Source organism: Sylvia atricapilla, chromosome 15 (genome assembly GCF_009819655.1).
Source record: "Sylvia atricapilla isolate bSylAtr1 chromosome 15, bSylAtr1.pri, whole genome shotgun sequence".
In the NCBI taxonomy this organism is placed as follows: Eukaryota; Metazoa; Chordata; class Aves; order Passeriformes; family Sylviidae; genus Sylvia; species Sylvia atricapilla.
In genome coordinates, this window is record NC_089154.1 from 6879089 (window position 1) to 6899153 (window position 20065).

Here is a 20065-nt window from a genome sequence, read left to right on the forward strand (position 1 = left end):
TTCCATTGCCTGGTGACACTGGCATGGGGTGGTGACCCTTGCAAGGACACCCCAGCCCTGCCCATGGCACACTGTCCCCAGTGACCATAGGACAGTAATTCTTGGAACAGCACAGTGACCCTGGCAATGGCAAGGTATCCTGGGTCTTCTGTGGTGTCCCTTGCCACGGCACAGTGACCATGGCCACAGCACAGCGGCACTATGGCCACATCCACAGTGCCCACGGCTGTGCTGTGGTGGCCATGCCTACTGCTTGGTGACAGCGGCTGTGACAGTGTCACAGTGCCCATGCCACAGCTCACTGACAGTGGCACGACAGTGCCGCTGCCCGGAGCTCGGTGACAGTGCCCATCGCGGTGCCGGTGCCCACATCCGGGTGACAGCGGCCGTCACGCTGTCGCAGCGCCCGGCGCCCCATCCCGGTGTCGGGGCCGCAGCTCGGCCCTCGCTGAGGGGGGAGCGCGCCCCGCGCGGGCCTCGCGCACCTGCCCGCGCCCACCTCCTCCTCAGCAGCGGCCCCCCGCACCCGCCGTTGGTTCCTCCCGCCTCCCGCACGCGGCGCTGCGGACGAGCCCACGAGGGAGGGGCGCGGGGGGGGGCGCGGGGGGGGGGCGGGCGCGCGGCCGGCGCGGGGCGCGCGCGGCTGGGCTCGGCTGGGCGCGGAGCGGGCGCGGGGGGAAGATGGAAGGAGCGTCCTTCGGAGCGGGCCGGGCGGGGGGGGCCATCGACCCCGTGGATTTCCTCAAGCAGCCGCAGGACCCTGCTCCGGGTCACCACCTGGGTAAGGCGGAACGGCCGCGGGGGGCGCGGGGCTGGGCAGCGGCGGTGCGGGGACAGCGCCCGGCGACGCGGGCAGTGCCCGGGTAATGGGCAGTGCCCGGGCGATGGGCAGTGCCGGGGCGATGGGCAGTGCCCGGGCGATGGGCAGCTCAGGTACATCGGCCCGCAGCCGGTGCATCGTTCCCGGTGCTCCGTTCCCGGTGCTCCCTGCGGTGCCGGTGCGGTGCCGGTGCCGGTGCGGCGGCGCTGCCCAGCCCCGCGGGCACTGCCGGCTCCCGGGGGAGCTGGCAGGGAGTTTCCTTGGGAATGGGGCCGGGAGCAGCAGCGGGATGCGCCGCTGCCCCTCTGCTGAGAGGATGGGGTTCGGAGCAAGAGGCAGAGGACATTTTCCTGCCTTCCACGCTCCGTGCATGCGTGTGTGTGACAGAAATCCGGGAGCCAGCCCTGCCCAGCTCCCCCGTGCTGCTGAGAGGATGTCATGTTTGTTGGACGTTTCCCATCTGTGAATTCCCACGAGGAGCAGGGAACAGGAGGTGGAATGGGCTGTGCAGCCGCTCAGGGAAGGCTCTGTGGTCCGCGCCCAGGGAGCTGTGCCAGGGTGCCCCTGGGGCCGCGGTTGCCCCGATGCTCAGGGCTAAGGACAGCCCCTAATTTACCTCCCCCAGCCTGGCTTTTTGCTGAGATCTGCAGGTGTGCAAGGCCTTGGGAGGTCAGGTCCTTCCCAAAACCCCCCAGTGGGAAAGCGTCTGCCCGGCTCTCACCTGCCTCCAGCATTGGCTGGAGGCTGTGGATGAGCCTGGGGCTTGTCCTCGCCCATGTCACACCCGTGCTGGCTCTATGTCACCTTTGGCAGCGCTCAGTGAGGCAGGGAGCAGAGGAAGGCTGTGCTGAGGAGGGGCAGCCCCCCAGCTGCCCTCCTTCCAGCAGGAAACAGCCGCTGTGTCCGTGGGGCTCTCCGGGCTGGGATGCCCTGGCCGAGGCCCCGAGCAGCACAACGTGCAGCACATGAGCAGTTCCAGCTGCAATCACATGCTCAGAGTTAAACCACATGCTGCAGTGTGTGGCTGGATGGGAGCTGGTGTCCTTCCAGGACCTGGAGAAGGCCCACAGTTCCATTGCAGGGGAAAAACAGGGGCCAGAGGTGGATCTGGGGCATCCAGCTCGGTGTGGTTGGGGCATTTGGGCAGGGTTGAGGCGCAGGGCAGCAGTTGTTTCCTAAAAGAAAACTTGGTCTGGATCCTCCTGGATTCTCCTTGAGTTTGCAATGGCAAACTGCTGGCAGTGATGTAGGGTTTGGGTACAGTTAAATAAATCTGACACACTGTTGGTGAGTTTGGCCCCTCCTAAAATAAATGTGTCACCTGGCACCCAGAGGCTCCTCTTCCTTGTGGAATGGAGGGGATTGGACACTGCTGGGAAGCAGCACCAGAGTGTGGAATATAGGTACAAAATAAAAATCCCAGTTCAGAAAATGATCCTGGATATATTCACTGGTTATTCAGTGATGAAGTTTCTCCTTCGTGGCTCTGTGTTAACAGGGAATCAGTGACAAACGAGTGCTTACAACTCCAGAAATGCATCAGCTGAACTCCAAACAAGTGCAGGGGCCACCAATGTGGACAAATGGGGGATGAGTGGGGTGCTATCCCATAGATGTTAGCAACATTTAGAGTTGGCTCCAGAGCCCGTTGAGCAGAAAGGGAGTTTTTTTCTCTTTTCATTGGACTGTGGGAGCTCCCTTTGGAGCCCTTTTCTCAGGTCTCACATTCACTGGTAGATCTGTCAGGATTCATCACAGCTCCAGCCTGGGGGTTCAGAACCCCAGCTTGGTTGTATCAGTCCAGTTCCCCGTGTCTTAAACCAGTTCAGCATTTATGGCTCCTTCAGTGTGAGCAGGGACTGCAGTCACTGCGAGGTTGTCAGTGGATTCCCTTCCCCCTGCTGTGCCTTGTGCCTGGATTCCAGACCAAACCCATTTCAGAATGGAGAGACTGGATGGGGAAGGCACCAAAGGCTTTGCTGAGGTCTCTGCTGCCTTCCTTGCTGTCCTGGGTGAGTGTGGCTGTGCTGTGGCACGTGGTGACAATCCATGCTGGTGGCCTGAGCAGCTGATCCCACGCTGGAGACGGAACCATTGCCCTGTGTGTGATGTCAGCTTCTCTTGGGAAAAGGAGGGAGCTGCCTGGGATGGGCTGGTTTGGGTGGAGGAGAAATCCCACAGGGATTTGGGGCCAGCCCCAGGTGCCTGAGGTGAGCGACTCATGCTAATCTGGCAACTGCGCGGTCTTCCACCACCAAAGGAAGGTCCCTTTTGTGGTTCTCTTTCTGACTGCCTTGGGGACCTTGTGCTGGCAGACATGTGAGGGACTGGCAGGTGAATGCTGACCAACACAGAAATCCCCAAATGGCAGCGGTGGCCAAAGGGGATTCCTGGTTCTGCCTCCCCCGAGAGACTAATTCTGAATATCTGAGGGGAAAAAAAAAAGCCCGCTCCTGGCTTGAGCTGTAAAATCAAAAGCTGGAAAGAACCATTTAACAGTTCCTCATTCATCTCTTCCTCTCTGTCTGATGCAGTTTGTCAGATGAAGATGTGATCGCTCTTGTGGTTCCTTTTGTGACATTTTTTGCACGGCCAAACAGAGTCGATATTCATGACGGGTGCCTGCAGAATCATGAGTTCCTTTCTCTGTGACTGCCCGTGCCAGCCAGACTTTCAAGTGGCCACTCAGCTTCGCAGGGCAATTGTTCATTTAGCATAGTCTTAGGTCTGGCTTTTAGAAGCAATTTTGGAAAATATTCTGGTAAACTTTTTTCAGCATTTCCTGTGGTTTCATACAGAGCAGCAGCAGAAGCACAGTGCCGGGCCAGTGCACCCTCATCCCCTCTGACTCAGCCATCCCATCCCATCCCCTCTCTGCCTCCCTGGAGCTCAGCAGGAGAAATGCAGGGAATAAGCTCTGGATGGCTCTTCAGGGGTTTCACTGACTCTTGAGCACTCAGGGCTCTTAGAGAAGAGCTCCAAGGCTGCTCTGGCACTCCAGGAAGCCCCCAGCAATGCTCAGAGTCATTAGCATGATCTGAGCTGCTTCAGGCTTCAGTCCTGACCACTTTGCAGAAGGGTCATCAGATTTCTGCCTTAATTTTCTCTTTCTGCAGGCTGTGGATTAAAGGCAGAACTTAAACTTAACATTTTGGTAATGGAATTAGAGGGAAGCTTTGCTGCATCTGAGCTTAAAATGATTCTGAATTGTCATGCTCCTGTCATCTCTGGTTTCAAGCAGTGCTGTGTGTGCCATGTGCTCAGATTGCAGGACAAGATTAGGAACCTTGAATGGACACTGTGTCTCAGCCAGCATCTCTTACCACATCAGAAAAAGTAATTCAGGAAAAAAGTCAGTCATGTGGTCATCAATAGACATCCTCCCAAGCTGATTAGCCTGGTGGATGTGGCTCTAAACCTCTTAGAGCCAGCACCAGACCACCTCTTTCAGTGCCAGAAACCACTCCAGGCCTTCCCTTCATGCTCATCTCCGTAGTCCGTGGGAGGTCTGCAAGAGCTTTGGTCTTCACAGCCTCCAGTGAATGATGCAGATCAGTGCTGGAAACTTCCCTGAGACTGACAAGTGTAAGATAAACTGGAGAGGAACCCAGGGCCCGATTCCCTCCTGTGCCAAGGGTCTCACTCATCCCTGAGCCCGGGGGGATGGATCTGTGCCAGGCCCGTGCACAGCACAGGGGCTTAGTGAGGCTTAGGGAAGCACTCGGTGCTAAGCAGGATTTGGCCTGTGCTGGTTTGACCTGAATTGTTTTCCTTTCTCCTTTGGTGGTCCATCCTTGCCTCTCTGGGCTCCAGGAGGGCAGGGAGCTGAGCAGGAGAGGTTTGGCTCTGTGGAGGGAGCGAGGGGATCACCCAGAGCTGGGTTGTGCCCAGCACTGTTGATCAGGAGTCACGGCAGAGGAAATGAGCTCTGGGTTATTTTCCCTCGTGCATTCCATCTCCTCCATGCTGACATTAATGGCTGCTTGCGTGTGTAATCGAAGCTGGGTTCTGCAGTCTCCCACAACCCCACACCTTCTGGTGAAGGTTTTTTTTATAGGTCCCAAATCCAAGTACAGCGCCTCAGCAGTGGAAACATCTCACCTTAAAATGGCTGACAGCTCACACCAAAGCTCTCAGCTCCTGCTCTCCTGTGTTATTTGCTTTTTTTGTTTTCCTTGCCCGGCTCTGCTCAGGCTGTGAGGCCTCCTGAAGCACATTTTAGGGGATGGGCTGCAGAAGGCTGAAAGCAATGGGGAGCAAAAAATGTGTGTGTGCTGGGGTGCAGCCTGCTGGAGCTTCAGGAGGGAAAAGGGATCTGCAGAGCTGAATTCCAGAAGAAAGGCAGGCAGCCTGTCCAGCCAGCATCCTCCAGATGGCAAAAAACATGGTGGAGGAGGGCAGACACAGCTCCAGCTTTATCCATACCTGATAAACCAGGTGTCTCCATCCTGGGCACATCAGGGTCCCAGCACCCCGGGCTCCTGCGAGGACCTGATGGGTCCAGCAGAATCACAGAATCCTGGAATGGTTTGAATTGGAAGGAGACTTAAAACCCATCCAGTTCCAGCCCTGCCATGGGCAGGGATGCCTTCCACCATCCCAGGTTGCTCCAAACCCCATCCAACCTGGCCTGGGACACTTCCAGGGATGGAGCAGCCACAACTTCTCTGGACAACCTGTGCCAGGGCCTCCCCACCCTCTGAGCAGAGTCCTGTCCCACTGTCCCTGTCCCACTGTCTCTGTCCCATTGTCCTGTGCTATTGTCCTGTGGCATTGTCCTGTGGCACAAAAATGCTGCCTGGCCTGGAGAGATGTCTCTTCTTGCTTGGAAGCAAACTTTAAGCTAGGGGAGCTGGGCTGCAAGCTTCCATTAACAAGAGAGGTGCCAGCTTCTCTCTGGTGTGGTGAAACCCCAGTTCCTTTTGCACAAGCAGCCCATCCATGTCTCTGTGGGTCTGGGGGGCTCCTGGCCTGTGTTGTGCTCCCTCCACTGAGGCTCCTTTGTGTGGTGAAGTGCTGCTCTAAATGGAAAGGATGGGAGAGGAGAACTTTTCTCCTTCCCATTCTCCCCACAGCCACAGGTCTGTGCTGCTGGAGCTGCTGGAGCTGCTGCTCGTGGGGGCTCCAGTGCTCAGAAACCCCCACAACAGGAGCCTCTGAGCTGCCAGTACGTCCCTGTGGAAGCTTTGGCAGGATTCAAGGAGGGAAAATGCAATTTCCCACCAGGGTGGCTGGGGAGAATCCAGTTTTATTACTATGTTTTGCACCGGTTCGTTCAGGAGGAGCAGAATTTGTTGGTGGTGGCATTGGGTCGATCAGCTGGAAAATGGAGTGTCCTGTGAAGGCTCCTTTGCAAATCCTCTGAGGTACTGCTCAGGCCAACAAAACCTCACTGACAGTGGAAAATCTGACCTTGTGTTTTCTCTTTCAAGTCTCTGATGAGCTGGTCGGGGCTTTGAGCTGCTGTGGTTTGTGAGGGTGATAGGGAAAATGCACTTGTTCTGTGTGAACTTCAGAAAACACAGGGGGTTTATTCCCCTGCCCACACTTATTTCATATACCCACGTTTTCCTAAAATAAAAGCGCTTTTTCATCTATACTTAGAAAGGCAACACCAAATTTATTCTCATTAAAATGTTTCACCGGCACCAGTGGGTTTTTTAAGAAAACCATAACATTACAATCCTGGGGCGAGGAAGTGAAAACTCATGGAAAGGCACGTTTTGACAGGAATTTCCAGGCAGTGCTGATGTTCTGAGCTCATCTATCAAAGGTGTGCACTTGGAATTGGTTGCTATGTTGACCTGCCAAAGAAAAGCTGCATGTCCTGTGTTTTATACATGGAAATGTGGTTTTGGGGGTCTCATGGTTTGAGCCACTTGGGTTGCCTGGCAGCAGGAAGGATGCTCTGCTTTCCAAAAATACTTTGGAACTGGAAGTTAAGTGATAAAACATCCTTTTTGGAAAAGGAAACCCCAAACATTGACAGCCCCAGATGTGCAAAGCTGGTGCAGGCACCACACACCTATGCTGTGACATCCTTAATTGTGTTTACAGGAGCTCTCCCTCACCACCAAAGCTCTGGGCTCCCAAAAGCTTGGGGGAGGTTGTTAATCCGGAGAGAACTGAGTGGAACTTCTCGGAGGAGCTGAGTACAAGTTGGCTGGCCTGCCAGAGCAGTAATCGTGTGGAATCAGAGCTCCTCAATTATTCATGTTTTCCAGAATCACATTACTTCTTCCCAGGGCCTGTTTTTATAAATGCTGCTGCTATTTCTGATGGTAAATAACAATTTTGCATTATTTATGAGCAGATTTTTACAACTGCTGATGTTACAGCTGCTGCCAAAGCTCTGGGAAAGCTCTAAGTGCTGTTTGTTGTTGTTGTTTCTTCATTCCACGCAGCCCCTCCTGTTGTGAGAGTGATGGGGATGATGATGGTGACGATGATGGTGGTGATGATGATGATGGTGGTTAGGATGATGGTGATGATAGGGATGGTGATGATGGTGATGGGGATGATGTGATGATGGTGATGGTGCTGATGATGATGATGGTGATGGTGCTGCTGCTGCTGATGCTGATGCTGTGCCATCCCAAGTGCTTCCTAAGCTCAGCACCAGCAAGGAACAGGGTGCAGGTGCCACTTGGGTGGCCCCAGAGCTCGTGGCTGGTGCTCAGGGCTGACCTGAGGCAGCGATGGATGTGGGACAGGACCCCAGGCCTGGTTAAACTCCCAGAGGAGGAAGAGGAGAAGGTCTATCCCAGTGTTATGACCTTGGGAGTGGTTTGCCCACTGTGGGTTCTGCTCCACTTCCCCTGCTCTGTGACACGGCTTCCCTGGGAGCTGCAGGAGGTGACACAGGTGACTCTGAGAGCCACCAGCTGAGTTTCATCCTGTGGCTCCTGGGCTAGTACCTCTGTGTCACCTGTCCCTGTCTCGTACCTCTGTGTCCCCTGTCCCTGTCTCGTGCCTGCTGTGCTGTTCCTGCAGGTGCAGCAGGAGCCAATTGTGCCCTGTTCCTGTCCCCAGCTGCTCCCAGGAGAGCTGGAGGAGCCTCTTATCTCTGCTGCTGCATGCCTGGCCTCCAGCTGTGTGCCGGGAGCCAGCAGGGATGCCTGCAGGGCTGCTGGTGCTGGCAGGGATGAGATCAGAGGTTCCCAGTGTGAGGGAGATGTGCCTGCACTCCCCGCTGCCCACCCTGCTCACAGGCTCTGCCAGAGCAGGATCCAGAGTGGGATGTGCTGGTCCTGCAGCCTCTTCTCCTGCCTTTGGTGCCAGGAGATAAGGGAATGACTTGGGCAGCAGGGGAATGGTGTTCCCTGAGGCCACCTGCAGGGATGTGACACCTCCGGTGCCAGCACGGGCTCCAGGGCAGCCCCAGCAGCCCCTGCCCTTCTGTCCCTCCTGGCCAGCCCACCGGGTAATGGATTCACTGGTACTGAGCCAGCTGAAAAAATCCTCCTGTTGCTCCCTGTGCCACCTCCCCACACGTGTCCCCTGTCCCCTCCACCCTCAACCCAGCCCTTCCCTGGCACTGCTGCTCAGTTGTCCTCTGTCCCTTCCTTCCTGCCTGCCCCACAGGGACACCAGGGGCTTTGTGGGGCACAGCCTGGCAGCAGAGAGCAGCACCAGCACAAACACTCTGCCCCATCTGGTTATCTTTTCCCTCCCCAGCTTGTCTGGAGAAGAAGATCCTTAAACTACCCTGCACAGCAAGGCGCTGAAAAGGCAGGAGGAGGTTCCACCTCCCAGAGGAGGAACACCCAGGTGCTGCTTGGAGCCACCAACCAGAGCAGAGTCAGGATGTGCCTCACAAAAGCCACGTTGCCATGGAGTCGAGGCCGGGGGGGGATCGAATCCAGTGACACTGCTGCTGTTGGAAAACAGAGTTCCATGCAGACAGCAGCGAGCTGTGCTCTCTCCCCTTCCCCCTGCAGATCTTCTCCATCGTGGTGTTCGGCTCCATCGTGAACGAGTGCTACGTGAACAAGGACAGCCAGCACCCCGAGCTGCTGTGCATCTTCAACGAGAATGAGAGTGCCTGCAGCTACGGCATCGCCGTGGGCGTCATCGCCTTCTTCGGCTGCATCTTCTTCTTCGTGGTGGACCTGTACTTCCAGCAGATCAGCAGCGTCAAGGACCGCAAACGGGCCGTGCTGCTGGACCTGGGCTTCTCAGGTACCTCTGCCCTGCTCTGCCCTGCTGTGCTTGGGTCTGTCTCTGCCCTGCCCTGCCCAGTCCTGCCACGTCCTGCCCTGCCCTGTGTGGGTCTGGCTCCTTGGGGTCATTGCTGTGCTCTGCCCTGCACTCTGGAGTCTTCCCTGCTCCTCCCATGGCCTGACACTGTTGGATTATTCCTTTTTCTGACCCGGAGATGGGGAAACTGAGAGGTGTTTAATAATTTTTATTCCGTTTTCAGTCTCGTGTGAAGGGTGAGACAATACAGGTGTTATAATTCACGCCATCACAGTCAGAAGCCAAACCATTTCCTAATTTCATTATAAGCGTTTCTTGGCCTATCAGCTTTGGCTGACACAATGCTGTAAATGCCTTAAAGCCAATCATCTAAAAATACCCCTCGTGGGTCCTACTACAGTGCACCTTTCAGAATTCTGTTTTCATATCTGTATGTTCCATATATTCACCTTTCAGAGTTCTATTTTCATATCTATATGTTCCATATATTCAACTTTCATAGTTCTGTTTCTCTAAACTATCTGGTCTGTTTGCAAGGCCATCATTTAAAACTTGTTTCCAGTTCCATTTCTCTCTCTCAGCAATGTCTGTGCTATTCCATGGCATTTCTAAGTCAGCGTTTCTTATCTCAAAGTTTGTACACAGATGCACAAGACTGTGTGAGGCTTCTGTCAGGCTTTGAGAATTCTCTACAAACCCATTTCCCACATGACACGAGTCATGTGCCTTGGTTGGGGACAACACGGGTGACAGGGGAGTTGTCCCACCCAGCCTCAGTGGGCTCAGCGAGCACTGAGGAAGCCACATGTGGTGGCTGGGGACAGTGATGTGTCCTCACCCTGCGACTGGAGATGTTCTCTGAGCTGGGTTTGGTGAGGCCACCCACAGGGATGATGCTTAGTGGTCACATCTCGGAGCCCACACCGGGGCTTTTACCCACCCACATCTGCTGTGGCTCGCAAAAAGCAGAGGTGGTTTCAGCAGCTGCCTCGGGGCTGGTTTCACTTTGTGCACGAGTTTGGAGCAGAGCAGGAGCAGCTTTTGTGCAGCTAGGGCTGCCCTCGGGTCTGCTGTGCCCTGCTGAGCCCTCGAGCTGAGGCTCATTCCTGCAGACAGGAGCAGGCAGGATGCTCCAGGCTGGGAGGGAACATCCTCTGCTCTGCTCTGGGAGCTGCCTGGCTCCGTTTGCAGCTGCTGCTCTGCATTCCCAGGTTAGCAAAGTCTGAGGTGATTTATCCAGCACGATCGTGGCTGATGGCTCTCTGTCCCAAATGAAGACATCCATCATCACCTCCCAGCCTTGCCTGTTGTTCAGGCTGTCCTCTCCTCGCTGCAAAGCTCATTCCCATGGTGCTGGAGCATCCAGCCCTTGTTAGAGAAAATTTACAGCCCCTTCCGTGGGGCTCAGTGCCTGAAATCCTTGGATTGAAGCGGGAGGGGGACATCCCATCCATCTTGTGGCTGCTGCTGCTGCGTGTCACGGAGCCAGGTTGGGATCCTGCCTCACATCCTGACAGCCTCTGCTCCCTGCCAGGCACGTGGGAGCTGCTCTCAAACTCTGCCTCCTTTCTCCTTGGTCCCTGTGATGGATCCACCAAAAGGAGAAATGAGAGAATCATTTGGGCTGGAAGGGACATCAAAGCCCATTCAGTTCCAGCTTCCACTAGACCAGGGTGCTCCAAACCCACTTAAACTCCTCCAGGGATCCCAGGGGCAGCCACAGCTTCTCTGGGCACCCTGTGCCAGGGCCTGTTCACCCTCCCAGGGAAGAACTTCCTAAAATGCATCTGGGAAGTGACTGGGTGGTGACTCTGGGGCACAGGGGGGGGTTCAGGCCAGGCCACCACACTGAGAGCAGCACTTACAACCTTCCCCTCCAGCTGCTCTTCCAGCTGTTCCCACAGCCAGGCGTTTGCTGGCGATCAGGCTGTGATTAGGGTGGGAACACATCTTCCCTGGTGTCTGCAGCTCCTTAAATGACCGTGACCTGCCAGCTCCGCGGTGCTTCCCGGAGCTCTCCTTTCCCCGGAGTGCTGCAGGGAGTGCGGCCGGAGCCCTGGCTGATCCAGCAGGAGCTGGGGGCTGCCCCAAGCAGCCTCACCCCGTCACTGCCAGGGCTTTTAAAATTCCTGTCAGCCCTGCAAACATCCAGCCACACCTGGTTTGTGTTGGAGGTGCTGCCCGTGCCTGACCCCATCTCCTCCAGCGGCAGTGACACCTGCCGTGCCCGTGGCGCTGGGGGGAATCCTCCTGCTGCCCAGAGCTGGTCTGGAGGGGAAAGGCTGCTCTCTGCACCACAAAACCTGCTGGAAGTGCACACGGGTGGCAGCAGAAGCCATCCCAGCCGTTCGTGGCCGGCCGGTTTGAGGATGAGGAAGGTCAGTGCCTCGCAGAGCTCGGTGCTGCAGAGGGATTTGGCAGCTGCAGTACCCAGCGCAGCCGTGCTGGGCCCGGGCTGTGCATGATGTCATTTTAACTCCTGACATCCCGGGGGTGCCACCAGGGCTGGGGCGGCTCTGGGGACAGAGTGGCAGCGGGGGATCAGTGACAGTGTCCTGCCAGGGAGGACGAGCTGCTCTGGGTGCAGTGTCACACACAGAAACAACTTCCCCTTCTGTAAACCAGTGCCAGCTCCGTGTCCCTTGGGCCCTGTGTCCCCAACCTTGTCCTTGTTATATTTGTCCCTGAGCATAACCGGTGCCTGCCTCATGTCCCTTGTGCCAGCCCTGTGTCCCCAGCCTTGTCCCTGAGCCATCCTGCAGCTCCCACAGGGTGAATAAACCTTTGAGAGCTGTTTCTTGTTTCTTGTTTCATCTCTGGGCTGTTTAACTTCCCAACTACCCCCTGAGTGATTCTGAGCAATGGCTGAGGAGCCAGTGCAGGGGCTGGAGCTGCTTCCCCTAGCAGGGAACAGCTGCTGGTAAAGCCCCTGGTAACAGCAGGAGAACAGAAAATATCCCTGAATTAAAGGGTGGCCTTTAAGGAGTAAAGCCCAGAGGTCTCCTTTAATGCTGGCGACAAGTCACTGTCCTAAAGGGAAGTGAAAATGCTTATGCAGCAAATTGGGTGGGTTTGGTGTCAGGATTGGCTGTATTTGGTGTAATTTGGAACAGAAACCTGACATCCTTCCTGGGAAGGCAGCTCATGGCCAGGCCTGATGGTTGGGAACTCCCAGGCCCAGCTGTGCAGGAGGAGACAAGGAATGTATCTTAAACTGCAGTTAGGAGCAAACTCTGAATTAAAGGCCTTGAGCCCTGTACCTCCAGCACTCAGTGTGAATGCTCCCAGGCATTTTATATCATATTTAGGGATAACTGGCAAGACAAATGGGAATAAAGGGGAGTAAAGGAAGGTTCTTCTCTCCCTGCAGTCAGACAGGGACTGGCAGCCTGGCTGCTCATGCTGATGTGCTGATGATCCTCGGAAACTCAGCATTCCCAACATCCACATGTGCACTGACACGAAGAATCCGAGACATCAGGAATGATGGAGACTCTGAAAACAGCACCATGGGAGGGTCCAGATTGTGCAGCTCCTCTTCCCACTGCTGGAAAACACCCCTGCTGCTGGCCCTGTGTGCTCCTGGCTTTTCCTTGAGCTGTTCCCTGAGCTGTTCCCTGAGCTCCTTGGCACTGGGCAGTGCTGGTGGCTGGGGATGGAATTAGGGCAGCTGCAGCCCTATCTTGCTCAGCCAGCTTTGCTTCCAGGCAGGAATAATCAAATAATCACCAGAGTGTTTCTGCTCAGTTCCACAGGCCCAGGGGGATTCTCTGCAGGGATGAGCAAAGCTCTCACGTGTCGTGGAAGCACAGAATTACAGAATGGTTTGGGTTGGAAGGAGCATTAGATGCCACTGCCATGGGCAGGGACACCTCCCACTGTCCCAGGCTGCTCCAAGCCCTGTCCAGCCAGGCCTTGGACACTGCCAGGGGCAACCACAGCTTCTCTGAGCCTCCCCACACTCACAGGGAAGAACTTCTTCTCAATATCCAATGTAAATCCACCCTCTTTCACCTTAAGGCCATTCCCCCTTGTCCTGTTATTCAATGCCCCTGTGATGAGTCCCTGTCCAACATGTCCAGGGAGGATGTGCTGATGGACATCAGGTGTAGCAGAACTGAACTTGAGGCAAGGCAACACACTGAGACGACCCCACAAGTTTCCTCCCATCTCTGATTTTTGGAAAAAAGCTCCTTTTGGGCCACAGCTGCCAAAATTCCTGTTCCTGTTGGAAACCTCAGTGGTTTGTGCAGCAGCAAAGGAGAGGGCAGGGCTTGGAACCCTGGAGGCTGAGAATTTCAGGCTTTCTGTGCTGAAGGGCACTGACCCTCAGGCAGGCACCACATTTGACCTGAGGCCTTGGAAGAGGCTTCCAAAACTGAGTGATGGCACTGGGATTATGGGTGCGGAGTTTGAACAGAAGTGTGTGATATCACAGGGTGCAAAACTTAGAATTCAGGGCTTTAGTATATAGTAATATATATGGGGGATATAAGGAGGATTTAGGGCGTTGTCTGAGTCCTTCTCCTTCACTTTTTTTCTTCTTGGTTTCAGGTGTTTTTTCCTAATTGGGGGAAAAAGGCCCGCACTGGGGACCTTGGGTGGTCAATTATTGGGTCAAAAGTATTAATAATATAGGTGTCACTTCATTATTAGGTGATTAGCACTTAAAAAGACCTTGGAAAGAGTTAGAGGCACCTTTGTTTTCTACCTTGTTAGTTAGAGCTCACAACTCGTGCTATAGATAAGAATTAATAAACACTGAGTCCGCACACGAAAACTGTGACTCCCATGTCTGAATCCCAGCTCTAACACGAAGAAAAGAAGATAAAAACCCCTCAGAGGCAGGGGCAGCACTGACCAGCTCTGTTCCCCTGCAGGTTTCCTGGCCTTCCTGTGGTTTGTAGCTTTCTGCTTCCTGGCAAACCAGTGGCAGAGGACGACGCTGACCAGGGGCTTCTCGCAGGGCGCGGACGCGGCGCGGGCAGCGATCACCTTCTCCTTCTTCTCCATCATCATCTGGGTGAGGGCAGCCCCGGGGCTGAGGGGCCAGAGCAGAAATGAAACCTGCCCGAGGTCAGGGCTGAGCTGGAGGGGGACTCCGGGATTTGGAGAAGTGAATCCTGGCGGGCAGTGAGGAAACCTGCCGGGCTCTCCCCACGTGGAACTGGTGGTTTCTAATCAGAGCAGCTTCAGCTCAGTGTCCTTTCCCTGGGGAATTCCAGGCTTCCCTTTCTCCCGAGGCTGGGAAGTTTTGTTCCTATTGAAAACGTGTCACCAGCCATGAGCTGCCCTGATTTCAGCTCCTCCCTGGAGCCCCAGGGCAGCTCGTTGGAGGCAGAGAGTCCCTCGGAGCAGATCTCTGCACTGAGCAGGTTCATGGCATGGCTGCAGGATTTTGGGAGCTCTCAGACTCATCAGCCCCCTCCTGGAACAAGCCAGACTGGCCCTTCTGCTGTCCACCTGGAGAAGGGGCTTGTAGAAACTCCCTTTGCTCCCATTTTCAGCTCCACCTGGGCAGAGGGACTTGAGCCAGGGCTGTGTGAAGCTCACCTGGAGCCCACATGAGCTGAGGGGGCTCCTGCTCCACAGGCTGTGTGTGGAGAGGCAGGGATGGCTCCGTGTTACCTCCATTCCTCCTCCAGCTCTTCCTGGGCACAGAGCCCCGGGATGTGCTCTAATTTCATATTGCCTTAAAAGAATTAGGGCAAAAGCCAGTTTGAAGCTTTCCAGCAGCAAGCCTCGCTCCAGTTCTCCCCCAGTTTAACTGCTCCCTGCTTTATGATTATCCCAATAAATCTCTTTTAATCCCAGCTCTTCCCCATCGGCGACTGCCACAGGGAAGGGCAGTGAGTGGGATTCCCTGTCCCATCAGGATCTGCTCCCACCCCAAGAGGGCAGCAGGGACACCAGTCCGCTGTCACATCCCAAAGGATGGCCGGGATGGTTGGGAAGCCATTCCTGGCTTCTCGAGGCATTTTTTAGCCTCTTCAGCGCGTCATTTTACAAACTAATTGAATTGTTAATGAAGCCTCCTGGAATGAGAGCGAACAAGGGGCCCTCCCGGCTTTGCCGCCCACATTTCCCACCGTTTGCAACCTCAATTCCAGCAACCTGGAAAAGGGTGAAGGAGTCTCGGCAGAACTGACCTATTTTCCTGGGCTGGCACTCGGCAGCTTTCCCTCCCCACAGCAGATGCGTTTATTTGGGCCAGCAGTGCCAGATCTGCACAGCCAGGGTCCCCCCGGCCAGGCAGAGCTCTGGGGGTCACCCTGTCCCACAGAAATCATTTCTGGGGTGTTGGGGTGGGGTTTGGGGCTGGATTAGCTCTGGGGTAGATCAGGAGAGTGGCAGTTTGCTGGGCTGCTGCCATGGGCTGGGTGCTTTGCAGAGAGATGGGGGATGTGGGGTCTGGAGGGTTGTAGGGCCGTGGGGAGATGTGGGATCTGGGGGAGTGTGGGATGTGGAGGGGTGTAGGGCTCTCTGGGGACATGGGGTCCTGGTGGGATGCGAGGTCCTGGAGGTTTTGGGGATTCTGGGGGAATGTGACATCCTGAGGGTTTGGGATCCTGGGGGAATGTGAGGTCCTGGGGGTTTGGGGGATCCTGGGGAGACAGAGGCTCATGTGTGATACTGGTGAGACGCAGCATCCCAGAGGGACACGGGTTCCCGGGGGCATTGGGGAGTGCTGTGGGGGTTCTGGGTGTCCCCCTAAGGCACACGGGGTGCGGAGGGCTGGCAGCCCTGCCCCGTGTGACGCTGTCCCTCGCTGCCCGCAGGTGGTGCTGGCGCTGCGGGCGCTGCAGCGGTACCGCCTGGGCACGGACATGTCCCTGTTCGCCACCGAGCAGTTCGGCACCGACCCCAGCGCCTCGTACCCCGGCTACCCCGGCGGCAGCGGCGTGGAGAGCACGGAGACCTACCAGAGCCCCCCGTTCACCGAGACCTTAGAGCCCAACCCCAAAGGTTACCAAGTGCCAGCGTACTGAGGGGCCGGGGCGGTGCCAGCCCCGCCCGGTCCCAAATGTATCCCAGTTCCCGTTTCCTTGCCGTGGCGAGTCAGTGCCGGGTCCCTTTATTAGCTCGTTGTGCAGTGAATTCTGTACAGTGGTATTGGTTCTTGTCTTACCTGTCCCAGGGTTTCTAAAAGCAGTGTTCCCTCTAAGCCAGGAGGAAGGAAGGTTGGTACCACATCACCTACACGTGGGGAAGAGGAGGAAATGCCTCCTCTGAGCTCTGCTGGGAAAGCCCAGGATGCCTTTTCCTCTTAGAAAACAGCAGCTGAGGAATTATTATCTCGTTCTTCCAGAGCTAACACAGAATCCATCGAGGGTGGGTGGGCAGTGGGGAGAGCTGGCCCTGTCTGCTCCTGCCGTGGAGCTTCCAGTCCAGGTTCCATGGAAAGTGCCAAATTCACAGGGAAATCAGTGAGGTCTGTGTTCTTTTTCTTTGTATGTATTTACTGTACAAAACAAATATCCAAACGGGTGTTTCAAGACTTGGTTTAGAGCCATGGAGGGGTAGAGCAGGCCGGGGTTGGGGTCAGGATTCAGATTGCTTTTACACTTCAACAGGTTCTGGTTGAGGATTTAAAAAGTTAATCTTTGAACGTGGAAACCAGCAGGAGCTGGTTGCTAGCTGGGAATAGCCCGTGATGAGTGGGAATGTGGCACTTTGGGGTTGTGTTTCTTCATGGGGGATTGGGAAGTTTGTAAATTCCTAAGGAATTTTTGGTTGGCAGTGTTGACATGTCCTCACCCCTGGGGAAGTGAGGACCAAGGTGAGGGGCTCAGCCTCGACATCCAAGGCCATTAGGAGCAATATTGGACTTGTATTTTTATTCTGGGAGCAGCCACCATCTGTCAGCTGCAGCAGAACCCCGGGAGGGGACACGTGTGTCACCCTGCAGCCTCCAGAAATGAGGGATGCAGACAGGGAACTGGAAAGGCTTCACAGACCACTGGAATCTATCCTGTGTGGCCTCACAGCCCCGTGTTTGGAAATGGGGTGGGAAGAGAGCCAGTGAACAGCACCCGGGGAAGAGGCTCAGGTTGGGGGGTTCAGCTGCAAAGAACAAAGAAAAGAATGTGTAAAATCCAGTAGGTCCTTGTCAGCCACCTGCCAGCTTTTCCAGCTGATCCAGGCTGTGTCACTAAGGGCTGAGCAGAGGAGCTGAAACTTGAATTCCTGGTGGCAGCTCCATCCCTGGAGACTCCTGGGCAGTCCGGGGTCCTGCCTTGCCTGTCTGTGCTGGCAAAGCCACCACTGCCTTCCGACCTCGTGAGGAGCAATAGCCACCACCTGTCCCCTCCCTGTCACAGGTCCTGGTCGCCATCCCCACGGTTCATTCCTGCTGCTGAGTCGCAGATCAGTGCCCTAATTAATGATAATGCACTAATTAAGCAGCCAATCATCCCGAGAGGTCACTGCCGGTGGCAAAGCCACAGGTCCTGGCTGTGGCCAGCTCCTCACAGGTGCCTGACCACGGACACCCCAGCCCAGTGCAGCATCAGCCTCAGTGAATTCCGGGATCTTTTGTGGTTTTGTGGAGTCAGTTTTGCTGGGAAAGAAAAAAAAAAAACAAACCCCGAGGATTTTAATACAGGGTACGGTAGAACTGTAGCAATATTTTCCTTAGAGGGAACACTGAAACTTTAGCAGCACAAACAGTACTCGTGTTAATATTTTAGCAAAATTATAATCAATTTAAATGTTTAAATTGATTGTATGTGAGATAATGTTCGTTGGGTACAGTGTATTTTTTCTAACTATAATATAACTGTTCCAGAGTTTCCGTGTAACTGTAAAGAGCTAAAGCTGTGTCTGCCTGCGGGACGTGTCCTGCCCCGTGTGCCCCCCGTGCTGAATATTACACGCTCTGAATGTCCCCCCCAAGGCCTGCATTGCCTTTCTTTGCCCCCACACGCACATCCCACCACGCCCTGAGCTCTGGAGCAGCAGCAGGGACACGGGGACCACACCAGCACAACTCCTGGTGCTTCCCGAGGGTTGATTCAGCTTTCCCGAAGTCAGTGTTAGATTTTCCTTTTCCAGCCGCTCTGCTGGCCGGGGAGGAGGAGGAAGGGTTGGGTGCCTGAGGAGCATCCTGGCAGCACAGGAGATGCTCCTTGATTAAACCAGAGCTGGGAATAACATGTCCAGCCTCATCATCACTCAACAGGCAGCTGGAGGAAGAGGAGCCCTGATCCTCTGCACCCCAAGTGCCACCAGGCAGTGCAGGGGTGGCAGCCCTGCTGGGGTGGCACTGGGACAGGCAGGAGCCCACAGCTGGAGCATTTTTCCAAGGAATAAGCACTGGGGTTGTGTCTCATGTGGCTGCACCAAGGCCATGTCACCAGGCAGGAGGGGACAGCCCCAAAGTGCCTGGTCGTGGCAAGAGCCTTCACCCACCTCAGCCTGACTTCAAACCACCCCATTTTGGGGTTTGTTGGTGCAGCTCCCTGGCCTCACAGAGCCCTGGCCCTGCTGAGTTCAGCCCTGCTCAGAGGGAGGGTGACAGCTGTGCCTGGAATCCTGCCCCAATCCCTTGGGAGCCCCCCAGTGTCCCCAGAGGTGCTGGGTGTCACCTCGGTGTGTCCATCAGGCAGAGCAGGGTGTGCAGCTGGGGCTGTCACCAAACACACCCCAAGGGGGCCGTGCTTGCAGAACCAGAGCTGTGGGGTGCTGGGGGTTCAGGTATTTTTAACATCCATTTTCATCTTTTCTCCTCTTCTTCTCCCAGCTGTGTTACAGCAGCACTCGGCCCCTTGTAACCACCCAGGGCCACATCCCAAGAGGGTGCCAGGGCTGTGCCAAAATTGTCCCAAAACCACGCCAGGGTATCAGGGCTCTGCCATCCTCACAAGCTGTTTGTAACCCTCTGTTCTTCCCAGATGTCAGCAGCACCTCGAGCTCACAGAGGGCAGGACCTCGCTGTGCTCAGCCCAGCCCAAAAGCTTCTGCACAGTGTTAGCACTAACTTTGGGTGTCAAGAGTAGAATTCCAGCACTCTGCCTCTCCTGGAGCTGCATTCTGCCCCATCCTCTTGCTCCAGGAGATTCTGTCACCACACTGCTGTTTCTCAGCACTGAGGTAACCACATCATGCACTGTGCAAGTCAAGTATATTAAAAGATTTGGAATTTTTGCCAACGTTCCAAGCTGTTCTTAGCAAAGGTGGAAGCTTTGCTTAAGCAATGTTTAGTAGAAAATATTCTCCTCCCTGTATTGCCTGCTCTGTGTCAGGGGCTGGAGCAGACCCTGAGAGCAAACCCCTCCCTTTACAGGACATCATTTGGGATCTCACTGCTCTTGTGCCTGCACACTGGGATGAGATTCCCATCAGTTCACGCCACGAGTAACACCCACAGCATTTCTTTCTTCCTGCCCCGCAGTCCCTTCCAGGGCTGTTTTGTACCTTCCCTCCCAGAGCCAGCCCCCAAAGGCTCAGGGCTGGCTCCCGGCTCTGCCTGCTGCCCTCTCTCCCCATGGTCCATTCCTTAGGAAATCCCATCATGATTCCATGCAAGGGGTATTTCTCCCAGTAAAAACTGCTTTGTATTTCACGGACCCCAGTCAGGTGGCTCTGGTCCCCCTGGTCCCATTCTCAATTCCATTTTGCCCTCTGTGTGTCACAAGCCCCTCTCCCCCCTCAGTGAGGCTCAGACCCAGCCCTCACTGCCTCAACTTGAACCCCCCCAGTTCAGCTGCCTGGATTTTGTTGCAATACACATTCAAACCTCAGCTCCTTTAAGAGTTTGAATCTCCAACAGCTCCCACCTGAGGGTTGGGAAGTTCAGTTTCTTTGCAGATACCTCTGTCTGAGCAGACGCTTCCAGGAGTTGCAGTTGTCACCAACCTCTGTGCAGTGTAGTATAAAGTGGACTGTGTATGGAAATAAGTTTAAAATGTTTACAATTTTGTATATATTATATATATAAAAAATATCTTTTGAGAGAACAATCCGTGATTCTGTATTTTCGGTGTCTGTGTAAGCAACTGCAACTTATTTTCAATAAAGAGCTAAAAATGAATAGAAAAAAAAAAA

General features: G+C 55.0%; 1 protein-coding gene across 1 annotated transcript; it reads left to right on the forward strand.

The window, feature by feature from the left end:
- The first annotated feature begins 681 nt into the window (after nucleotides 1–681).
- On the forward strand, nucleotides 682–20051 carry SYNGR3 (synaptogyrin 3). Its single transcript, XM_066329912.1, is given in 5 exon segments — nucleotides 682–756; nucleotides 758–781; nucleotides 8761–9001; nucleotides 13900–14042; nucleotides 15799–20051. Coding segments are annotated over 5 exon segments (693 nt in total). The 3' UTR covers nucleotides 16009–20051.
- Nucleotides 20052–20065: the final 14 nt, after the last annotated feature.